This window comes from Nematolebias whitei, chromosome 19 (assembly GCF_014905685.2).
Source record: "Nematolebias whitei isolate Nwh7 chromosome 19, NemWhi1, whole genome shotgun sequence".
Lineage (NCBI taxonomy): Eukaryota > Metazoa > Chordata > Actinopteri > Cyprinodontiformes > Rivulidae > Nematolebias > Nematolebias whitei.
In genome coordinates this window covers 2,714,909-2,727,449 of record NC_056516.1, presented here as the reverse complement: position 1 = coordinate 2,727,449, position 12,541 = coordinate 2,714,909, and the positions used below count along the sequence as shown (strand labels likewise).

Here is a 12,541-nt window from a genome sequence, read left to right as displayed (position 1 = left end):
GTTTCATTCCAGAAAAGCATCATCTAGAAGACTACAAACATTCACTGTTCAGATCCCTCAGCAGTAAGGGACATGAGCGTACCGCTTGTTGCCTCCGCACACACACTTGTTTCCAGTGTTATGAGAAGAAAATCCAGCTCTTGAACAGTTTCCAGGATTATAAACTTTCATTTAAAAGTAGCTTCTGCTGTAAAAGTTATAAAGCTCCATGAAATGTAGGTACTGTATGGATATCTAATGGATGGACGATTGAATTGTTTTTTACGAACAATAAAAAGGTTCAGTGAATGTTTTGTTTGAGATACGGGGGATCATTTTGCTCCTTCTCACTCTGCCATCAGAGAACTACGTAAAGATTCACAGACTGTAATGGAGACAAATAGTGTGAAATGCTTTTGGCAGTTCTGAATTATTTAGTTAACTTAGATCTCAGTGTCTTGTTTCATAGCTGGGGTAGAATACTTGTGGAAATGATTCAGCGTGGTGAGTCAGTTATGGTTCAGAAGAAGAATCATCAGCTTTCATCTCAGTCATTTCACTGCTTTCAGAGAGTTCGTCATTATTCAGCATAAAGTGTCTCTGTGAAACTAGTTTGACTTTAAACTTTTATGAAAAGGTGTGATCCTCTTTAAATGAGTCCATGGCTGCTCCTTTAGTTTATCTTTGGTAGTTAGTCTATGAGAAATGAGGCTCTGGTTCTTAACTTTGTGCTCTGATTGATCACCAGCGCTTAATGACTCTGCCTAAAAATGATCAGCTCGCCTTGTTCAGGCCGTTAATCACGTCTGCCCACAAACAAAACAAGGCCGTGAAAGAAGCACGGGTCGCATTTAAAAGATATGCTTTTTTAATTGCTGCAGCAGTTTATTAGAGACGTGAACAAGCTCAACTAAATCCCTCATTAACCCTGAGATTTAGGAGGTAGAAGTCTCGTTAGGAGGGAGGTCAGTGTGACCTGGAAGGGAATAAATAAATAAAATTCTCACCAAGATTAATTTATTTGGCCCACATTTTCTCTTCATATTTACTTTCATTGTCCCCCATTGCAGAGTGAAGAGGGGGAACTGGAAATACTACCGTCCATCTGTCCACCTGTGTGTGTGTGTGTGTGTGTGTGTGTGTGTGTGTGTGTGTGTGTGTTTGTGACTGTGGGTGTGTGTGTGTGTGTGTGTGTGTGTGTGTGTGTGTGTGTGTGTGTGTGTGTGTGCTCATGGGGACATCAGCATACCTTGTTTAATGGATCATTGTAGTGGACACAATATCCATCATCCTGTTTCAACATGGGTTTAGTCAAATATTTGTGCAAATTAATATATTTCATAATCCAATATAACACAAAATGTTCATTATTTCATCGTACTGTTTTACAGAGACAGAACATCACTTTAAATATGATCAATCTAAGGTGAATTCTTTTCAAAGCAACATTATCAGCATTATCAACTCAAGTTGGAAAGCAAATATGGACAGTTTTGAACGACATGTCGTGACCTTTGACCGACTTAGATTTATGTTTATGTACAGTGTACATTGAAAACTGAATGAATGAAAAAAAAAGTTAATTTATATGAACTGTGCAAAGTTCAGGAGTTCATTTTACAGTGAGGGAGCTGGATGGTGAATGTTTGTAGTTTTCAGGATGAGGGACATTTTTAGCCTGGAATTGGACAGGGAATGCAAGTAAGCCTTAATGTTTAGAAGAATGGAGGAGATGTTTATTTTTATTTACTTATGTGTTGTTTGTCTGAGGCAGTGCAGAGTGACGGATCCTGGCGAGTGGAGGGAGCGATTGTATCCTCCACCAGGTGGTCATGTAATTACTGGTGTTTGTCTGTGAGCTAAATATCTAAATCCCATATACCTTAACCACTCAGTGGATTCAAGTGGAAGTCTCAGAAATTAATCAGTGGATGTACAACTACAGCTAATTAATGTCTGAAGTTAACCCGATTCAAGATGGCCACCACAGCTAGCTGACCTTAGCAAACAAGTCTGTCTGTTTTACTGACTTTGATGCTGTAGCCAAGTCCTTCCACAGTGGATACTTCAAGCACTGACAAATTGTGCAAAATCTTTGTTGTAAACTTTGCATCCAAGGCGGTGGGTGGGCGACATGCATCAAGGAATGCTGCTTTCATTTGGCATTCACATTTGTTCCAATAACAAGTGGGGTTTTTAATGCTGTTCTTGATGACCTGTTCTTGTTTTCAGACATCCATTGCTTTCATCTGTCATTACTGAGAGGAAACCAGGAGAACATCCAGTTAGGTTGAAATGAACTCTTCGAGAGCTAAAGATGTAGATGTGAATCTCTGATTGATCCTCCTGTGATCTCCAGGAGGAAAGCGGGCCTGCGATGACGGGAAGATGACCTGTTAATCTAAATAAAGCATGGCCATCTTTGATGTTGTGACAGAGACTGATGAACACTTAACACTGAGAACACTGTCCTCTTGATCTCATCGCAGCATATTTATAAGAAATGATAATAATCTCGTGCAGAAACGCTGTAGTTATGGAAGCAGCAGTAAAAGAAGCGCAGGGTTTTAATCTCTCATCGACAACAGAAAAAACATGGATGATGATGTTTTCGTGTGTGTGTGAGTGTGTCTCTGCCTGTCTGCCTGTTTGTTTGTTTGTTTGTTTGTTTGTTTGTTTGTTTGTTTGTCTGTTACCAAAATGTTTTGTGAACCACTGGACAGTTTTAAATAAAACTTGCAGAAAGTATTCAGTATTATCTGTTAACAAGTCAGCATAATTCAAGATGGCTGTAATAACCAACTGATCTTAAAATAAATAAATAAAATTAAAACACTGTTTGACAATTACAGGGCAGCACGGTGGCGCAACTGGTAGAGCTGCTGCCTCTCAGCGAGCAAGTCCCTGGTTCAAATCCCGGTCCAGGGGCCTTTCTGGGTGGAGTTTGCATGTTCTCTCCGTGCATGCGTGGGTTTTCTCCGGTTTCTTCCTACAGACCAAAAACATGCATGTTAGGCTGATTGGTAACTCTAAATTGTCCCTAGGTGAGAGAGAGAATGGTTGTTTGTCTCGTTTGTCTCTATGTGTCCCTGTGATGGACTTGCGACCCGTCCAGGGTGTACCCCGCCCCTCGCACAGTGATTGCTGGACATGGGCACCGGCGACCCCCGTGACCCAAAATGGAATAAACGGGTAAAGATAATGGATGGATGTTTGACAATTACTGGTCAGCCACTTTAGTGTGGTAGTAAGTAGCTGAGAATCTTCCCAAAAACACATTGTAAGTGCTAACAAATTGTACAAATTATTCTTTAAAATATCATTAACTGTTTTGTCTGTTAGCGAAACATTTAAATTTACTGAACACAGTTTAATAAAACTTTCATAAGTAATCTGTGCTTATGCATCAACAACTAATTAACTTAGGAAGCCAAGCCATTTCAAGATGGCTGCCACATCCAACTGATTTTCAAAAACACAGAAATGGTTAAAACACAGTCAGTTTTACACTGACGGACAGTTTTGCTGCAGATGTGTCAGTAACAACATATACTACAAAATGTGTTTATTGCACAAGATTTTTGCCTAAATCCTGAGTATTATTTGTTAAAATCAATGTCTGTTAGCAAAATTCATTCAACCTTTATTTAGACAGATAAGTCACATTGAGCCTAGAAGACTCATTTACAAGTGAGACCTGTTTAGACAGACAAAAAGTAATGAAAATGGACACGTAGGAAATGGAGACAAAAAATTCCTATCAGACTTTTTCTTCTTGGCTGAGAAGAAAAACTAATATTAAAAATCACCTCGCACAAACCACACATAGTGACGTAGACATTCTGCAGAGGGGGGTAGATGACGAGTGTGGTGAGCAATGTCCATTGATGCTCTCGAGGGCAATGTAAGAGTTCTGATAAGGATGGAATTATCAGCCAGTTCCCTTAGGTGAGAGCTGTAAACATTCTCAAGGGATGTTGGGGAATGGCCAAGGATAACGCCTATGGGAATCCAAGAGTCCTGAAATGATGACACAAAGTTTATTCAGCTGGTTTCTTCTGGTTATCAGTTGGAAATTCCTCAGGGAGGGGTTGGTGAACGTCAGATCACATGTTCTCCAGGCGATTTCAGATACGATGGCCTTCAAGGCCAGCCAGGGGAGTCAAATTCAGATAAACACACAGTTATTTTGGGGACAGGCAGAACTTAATGACATCTACCTTGAGTCTGTGTTGATCCACTCGGGTTCCGAAATGTCCAAATTACATGGCCACACCAGTGGACTGTGCCTGAGTAAAATCCCCGAGATCTGATCATTCTTCCCAAAGCATTTGAGTCTGGGTACTCGAGGCACGAACCAAGCCAGCATAAAGGCAAGCAAAGTGATCGGGTCCAAATTTGCTGCCGACGACTTCCTTGATTGTTGATAAAACCAGCAACCAGCCGAATCCAAAAAGCAGGAACCAGTTATCGTAAATCCAATTAAATATGCGTCCTTAAAATCCACAGATGGCAGCAGAGATAGACACATGATCAAGTCTTCCAAGTCTATGAGATATCCAGCTGCACGCATGCCAACAGTGCAAATCGGCTCGCCTAAAGCCTGTCTTCTCTTTGAAGAAATGCTATCAATTGTGTTGAGGGACCAACTGACCAAATCAAGTCCATAATTATGGTTCAGAAGATATGCAAGAGAGGCTCAGAAGCAGTTTCACAGACAGACAGAGCAGCAAAGCAAAATGAAGAGGGAGAGGAAGGGAAAAGCATCGTGGCGCAGAGGTTAGAGAAGGTGGCCCTGTGATTGGAAGATCCATGGTTCAACTCCCGGTACCGACAACATGAAAATGTGGGTGGGAAAGGTGCATGCCTCCACCCTTATCTACCCCCACCCCCCACCCCCCCAGGCCTTCGAGCAAGGAGGCCCTTAACCACCAACTTCTGCTCGCCTGGGCACCCTAGATATCAGCTCTCTGCTCCACACAGAGGGCTGTGGTAGCTCGGTGGTCTGTGGTTGTGTCAGGAAGGACATTCGGCATAAAAATAATTGCCAAGTCTTCGTGTGACTTAAGGCTCCCACATACTCTGGCATACTGTGTGTACTCCATGAAGTACGCCCGAGTATGCTGGAGCCTTTAATTTGCTTTGGCGACCCGTGAAGAAGAGAGCAGTCGAAAGAAGAAAGAAAAAAACAGCTTTGTATAAAATAAATATTTTGAATGTAGTGAGTTTTTTTCTTCAAATTTCTCCTATTTTCTGTCAACTACTTTGCAGTTGATCAAATCTTTTTGCTTATTTCATGAAAATACAGTTATCCAGAGAAAAAACTTTTGTAAGCTCAATCACCCAGGTAGATAACAACAAAAAAAGGTTAAATCATGTCATCTGGACCTGTTTCTTTTAGTGAAGAAACATTTTGTCCCCCATCCAGAGGACTTCGTCAGTGTGCGGCCTGTCAACCAGATATGTCCCATAGGTAGCCTTCATTGCTGTGTTTCAAGCCAACCTCCTGTTGGAATCTCAGAAGCAGGCTTTTTAACACATGCAAACAGAGCACACCCATACGAAACCATCAGTCATCATTAACAGCAATCCAGTGTTTTGGGCCAGGTGGCCAACTTGCTACTCACAGAAACAGCCTGTGGACAACCAAGGCCAAAGTGGTTATCCAGAGTTTTTAAACGTTTGTCTCCAGGCAGAAACAGAGGGTGCTGTCTTTGGTTAGGACTTCACTGTCAGGAGAGAAGGCTGAACTCAGACGGAGTCTCTCCAGGATGAGTTTGTTTAATAACTGACATGAAAATTCACCAATCAGAACTCTGATATAGAATTGGTTGGACCAAAACACTTCAGACTTCAGGAAGGCATTGCAAGTAGTTTGTTTTTTGACCAGGTTAAGATTTGTGATGCATTCTACTGCAATCTGTAAATGTACAAATCCACACAGATATCGCAGTTGCTCTAAAAAATGAATGTTAATTATCAAAGTAATATTTACATTGAATATTTTCAATATTAAAGTTGTGTTTTGATTTCATTACATGCAAAAATATGTACAGAAACTGTATAAGTTCTGTGGGTTATGGTTACATTTCAGTCCGAATTATTGAAATTACATTTTGTTCTGGAATACAAGAGATTGTGTCAGTCGCAGGACATTCTCAATCATTTTGAATGTTTAGACTTTTTCAGTTTGTGTGTTCAGTGGTGTTGCTCCTGTTAGTTTTCTGTTTAGTGTCAGGTTGGCATTTATGTTCAGGTTGATTTTAGCGACTGTAAAGAAATGACAGCATAAGTCAGATGTTTTTTTCTTGATGGACGGTAAATGGTAAATGGACTGTAATTATATAGCACCTTTCTATCTTATTTCAAGATACTCAAAGCTCTTTACAACAATCTGTGTCTCATTTACCCATTCATACAGCTCTATACTAGATCTCTACAAAGATAATTGAACAAATCATTCTAAAGAGACTAATCAGTGCTTTAGATCACATTCATACACTGATGGGACACACATCAGAGGCTATGAGGGGTTCAGTGTCTTGCCCAGTGACACTTGGACATGTGACTGCTGGTGGATTCGAACCCCCAACTCTCATATTGGAGGACGACTGCTCTAACCACTCAGCCACAGCTGCCACATGGATGAAAAGAGAAGAAGCTCTTCTTATTGGTTAGTCACTTAACTGCAGAAATGAAAAGAGTAAAACATAATTGAACTACAACTCTGGTGTTCCTCTAAGGTTAGCATTCGGTAGGATGTCTTTATATTATACCATACCAGCTTTATTTATAAAGCACTTTAAACTCCCACAGGACCAAAGTGTTGTACACACAGCAAAACAATCATACAGTCGGATAATAGAAATGATTAAAAGTCGCATATTAAAAGTTGTGTAAAAACAATCATACAATCAGATAATACAAGCGATTAAAATGATTAAAAGTCAACATCTCAGATGGTGTCAAAGGCCACGGAGAAGAGATGCTAAGTAGGACTTAAACCAGTCCAGTGCTGCATCGCTGACAACGCGCAGACATTGAACTCCTCATTGCAGCAGGTGAGCACGCAATACAGTTAGTTTGTGTTGCATTAAGAATAGAACCAATTACTTTAAATAAAACATGAGGATTGTGACTGATATAATCACATTTGACAGGTATTTTCTTTTGGCATCTTTCACAGTTTTTTCATAGTGACGCCAGCGATGATAGTCACAGTTTGTCACTGGCACAATGTTCATAAGCCACTCATTAATATTAGGAGTCAACCCAGTTCAAGATGGCCACCAACAAGTGTTCCCTCAGTGCGGAATGAACTAGGTAAAAGGACCTTCTCCTACTCCGCTCCTGTTTCCTGGAATATCTTGCAAAAGGATCTGAAGCTCTCAACCTTGACCTCTCTAAGTGGCTTCAAACATCTGTTAAGTTCCTGGGAAAAACCAATGCAGTCATGTTCCTGTTTTTAGTTTTCTACGCCACCTTACAATCTAGCTGGTTTTTTTGCTACTTTTCATTTGAATTATTCTTTTAATTACCATTTTATGTTCACTTGTCAAAAATAAATAAATAAATACATTTGGACACATCCTTTATGATCGTCTATTGCTGTCGTTGTTGTCCACTGTTGTCATCATTCTTTGTTAAAATTCAGGTCTCTCTTGTAAATGAGTCCTCGAGGCTCAGTGGGATTAACTGTATAAATAAAGTTTGAAAAAAACTAAAGTTTATTTTTCTCTGAGCTTGTGTATCATTTATCAGGTAGATGTATTTTTGTGATACATCACTGAAATCTGTCTGTTTCTACTCTACAGTCAGTCTTTGTGTGTGTGTCCACAGCACCCGGCAGTGTCATCTCCTCCTCGACATTTTCAACCCAACAGAACACGAGCTCACAGTCAGCGCTAGGAACAGCCAGGACCTGGTTCTTCATGCCAGCGAGTGCCAAAGGTGAGTACAAAATCAAACCACGAGTTTCCACTTGTGTAAAAGTTCAAATCTCCTTTCCAACATTTTATTTGAACTGAATGTTGTATTCTCTGAATTCACTGAATGTTGTATTGGCAGTAATATGGTTACTGTAGCTTGGTTGTAGGTTACTTCTTGCACCCCTCCCCCATCAGCATTACTAACATATCACTCCGCTACCCCCCCCCCCCCCCCACACACACACACACACACACACCACCACCATCTACACACACACAAACCCTGAGTCAACAAACGTCAACGAGCGCCCTCTCAAGGCAAGTGACCTAGGGGAAACACTGGGTATGTTTACATGGACATAAGTAACCGGATCAAATGGCCGGTCGGAATAAAAGTGTGTCATGTAAACACTCCGTTCGGGTTATTTTTTGTGTATTCGGCGCGATCCGTTATAATTTGTGATCAGAACGAAACGGGTGGTTTACGCTGATTCGTAACCCGATAGGTGCGCATGTAAACACTTGATCTGTTCATTTTTATCTGATCGTGAATAACTGACCTGACTGCGCATGTGCAACTTTGCCATTTCCGCCTGGCTAATGCTAATAATATTAGCATGTCAGGGAAGTAAAACTGGTCGGTGAGCGACACAACATTTCTACTAGAAACTTTTAAAGAGCTCAAAATGATCTGTATCACCTGTAGCTCAGTCAGGGAGTGCAGTAACGTCTCCACCATCAATAAAACCTGTCCAGGGTCCATTTTGGGTTCTCAGGTTTGTTTACGTTCACCCGGAAGTAGAACTTCTTCTTCGGTGGTTTTTTTAAGGAGAGTTTACCACTCTGCGCATGTCAGTACTGCTGTTCAGAACAAAGCCCACTGCATGTGAACGCTCGTCATGAACAGATTGTGCCCATGTAAACAATACATTTGAATTATTCAAACAGAACACATTTCAATCCGCCAAAGAATTCTGCGCATGTAAACATAGCTACTGAGCCTTGTTCAATTCTGACCAGACTGATGAGCTAATGGCTAGTCATATCAATACAGAAGTGGAATGATGTTGTCTTAAGACTCACATCTGACATTCCTTAGCAATTGAATTGATGTCATATCTGCTGAAGGTTTCTAATTGAACTAAAATTAACTGTGACTTATTTCTTTGCTGCATCTCTGTGCTTTCTCGTTCCACACTGCAATTCATCAAGGAAATATGTTTAAGATATGTTTTGTGCATGTTCAAGCTCTCCAAAATATCACTTGTTGGAACAGTAAGGACATGTAAGAAGTTAGCCACAGGCCAGTTCTTGGTGTAAGTTTGTCTGTAGGATTTTTTTTTTTTTCAGGTTTCCATTTCTTTCCTTAAAATATTCACTTAATATCCCATGCAAATATATCATCAATTGTTGGTAGTTGTACTGATGTTGGTGGATGTAAATTTCTTAGCCTATCACTCAACCCTACTTCCCAAACTCCAAAAGCATTAATGTAACAGGTCAAATTAACCCCTGTCCTGATTAAACCAGGGTATAGTTAGGTCCAGATCAGAGCATGCCTCAGGGGATAATCCTGGATCCCTTTAACCTCAGGTAAAGTTTGGACTGCAGGTATACTGTGGCCTCTTACGTCGGGGTGCGTGGAAGTATGATGATGCATCAGCTTTTGGCATGTCCCCCAGCCTTAATGAATTGGTAATGAGCGAGCATGTACAGATGTTTATTAGTTTAATACTGTACATGCTCTGACCTTCATGGAGAGGTTAGGTGATGCTGTAAGTGAGTCACCCCCCCCCCCCCCACCACCACCACCCACCCACACACACACACACACACACACACAAAAAGCTTGGGGAAAATGCTGCATTAAAACTAATCTTTAAAATAGTTTAGTTTCAAGTTGTTTCAAGATAGCTGTAAGACATACTGTAGGTGTCAAACCATTATATGTGAAGGGGAAGATAGATCCTAATTATTATTGAATTATGATCATAGATCATAATTTTGTACATTAATAAGATGCTGTGGTTATTAAACTGAAGGTATCCACCGTTCATTATCACAATCTGTGTACACATTATGTGCAGCTCTTGTTGTTCTTGTTGTTCAGATACACCTGGACCTATACCTGGACCTACCATTCTGTGTTCGTCTGTCTCTCCTTCCTGTCCTCTCAACCAGCCGGTCAAAGCAGATGGTCTCTTGTCCTGATCCTGGTTCTGCTGGAGGTTTCTTCCTTTAAAAGGGAGATTTTCCTTTCCACTGTCTCCACTGTACTTGCTCAGGATGGGAGACTGCAACGAAGCCAAGATTCATCTTGTCTGCTGGATTCCTTAGATAGAGAACTACTAAGTGGCTTTTATGTGAATTTTTCTGTAAAGTGCCCTGAGACAACTTTGTTGTGATTTGGCGCTTTATAAATAAACTGAATTGAATTGAATTGTTGTAGTACACACAGATATTATATAAACACTAGATCCCGCATTGGCTGCTACGGCGCAGGAAATACGGCCGCCATCTTGGAGCAGTCCTTCTTATTTGGTTAAACCAGAAGAGCAGAAGATGTCTCAGCACTGCTCAGCTTATTTCTCTTCGAATTGATGGACTGTTGACGTCAGGTCTCGTGGGATAACGTTTCACAAGTAAGATGAACATATTTTTAGTATTTTGTGAATAGAGTATTACTGTACTGTATTTATGTCCACCAACGAATGTTATGTTCAGTATAACACCGGTGTTGATGCTAACCGAGATCTGATGGCAGGAATATTTTTCAAACAAGCATACTCACAATTTCAGTAGCTTTGGTTCATCAACATATATGCATCAGAATTGTTGTTTTGTTTAAGTTCTAGGATATTAAAAAAATTAAAATTGGGAGAATATAGGAAGTAGTAAGAAAATAAGATTGACCTCCTGTCCAACAATTTTCAGTCAGGTCATCTGGACAGTCTCTTCTTTTTGCTGAAACGCGTCACTGTCCATCCGGAAGGCTTCATCAGTCAAGGAACACACAACACAAAACTGATTCTTCCCCCAACCAGCTTACTCCAAAATGGAACAAACCAGTTATGGCGGTGCGAAGATGTTGTCACCATCTTAGCACCGACATAACTGATCTATGGTAGTACAACAATCAGCCACCAGATGGCGGTTCATAGACATTGGCTTGGTGATCGTCAGAAGTCGTTATGATGCTTCACTGTCTGACTCATGGCTAAAACCATTCAACCTACAAAATGAACACAATAACTTTCTAAGCATAATCACTGGACAGAAACGTGCCAGACACCTACATACCAAAATTATATACCGGCCAATTTTACCCACATCGTTAGCGAGGTCATGTGACCGAGAGACACCAGCAAAATACAGTAAATATTCATTAAACTACTACCATTGATTTTTATTGTTAACACTTTTGGCAACAATACATAATAATATTAATAAATAATAATAAATGTGACGAGATTTCTGCTCAGTGGAGCCCGGAAGAGGGAGGAAGAGGGAAGAGCCCCTCCCATTGTCTTTACTCCATGCTCGTGGGAGCTTAAAGGAGATACCAGTATTTAAACACATATTTACCATATACAGAAATACTTGTTTAAAACTTTTATTTAAATATGTACCTGTCCTGGCTGACTGTGTCTGCTTCAGGAACACCCTTTGATATAGCTAAAAAAATAAAACAAATAAAAACTGTAAATAGACTGTACAAACCGGATTCCAAAAAAGTTGGGACACTAAACAAATTGTGAATAAAAACTGAATGCAATGATGTGGAGGTGCCAACATCTAATATTTTATTCAGAATGGAACACAAATCACAGATCAAAAGTTTAAACTGAGAGAATGTATCATTTTAAGAGAAAAATCTGTTGTTTCCAAATTTCATGGCGTCAACAAATCCCAAAAAAATTGGGACAAGTCCATTTTTACCACTGTGTGGCATCCCCCCTTCTTCTTACAACACTCAACAGACGTCTGGGGACAGAGGAGACCAGTTTCTCAAGTTTAGAAATAGGAATGCTCTCCCATTCATGTCTAATACAGGCCTCTAACTGTTCAATCGTCTTGGACCTTCTTTGTCGCACCTTCCTCTTTATGATGCGCCAAATGTTCTCTATAGGTGAAAGATCTGGACTGCAGGCTGGCCATTTCAGTACCCGGATCCTTCTCCTACGTAGCCATGATGTTGTGATTGCTGCAGAATGTGGTCTGGCATTATCGTGTTGAAAAATGCAGGGTCTTCCCTGAAAGAGATGACGTCTAGATGGGAGCATATGTTGTTCTAGAACCTGAACATAGTTCTCTGCATTAATGGTGCCTTTCCAGACATGCAAGCTGCCCATGCCACAAGCGCTCATGCAAACCCATACCATCAGTGATGCAGGCTTCTGAACAGAGCGTTGATAACAACTTGGGCTATCCTTGTCCTCTCTGGTCCGGATGACATGGCGTCCCAGTGTTCCATAAAGAACTTCAAATCGTGACTCATCTGACCACAGAACAGTCTTCCATTTTGCCACACTCCATTTTAAATGACCCCTGGCCCAGTGCAAACGTCTGAGCTTGTGGAGCTTGCTTAGAAATGGCTTCCTCTTTGCACTGTAGAGTTTCAGCTGGCAACGGCG

The 12,541-nt window shown here is 40.7% G+C and overlaps 1 protein-coding gene across 1 annotated transcript in view; it reads left to right on the top strand.

The window, feature by feature from the left end:
* Positions 1–12,541, top strand: part of LOC119426017 (trafficking protein particle complex subunit 9) — a 505,336-nt gene that overhangs the window by 275,730 nt on the left and 217,065 nt on the right. Inside the window, exon 5 of the mRNA XM_037693579.1 lies at positions 7,819–7,929. Coding sequence (XP_037549507.1) covers positions 7,819–7,929 — 111 coding nt within the window. The remainder of the gene's footprint in view (positions 1–7,818; positions 7,930–12,541) is intronic.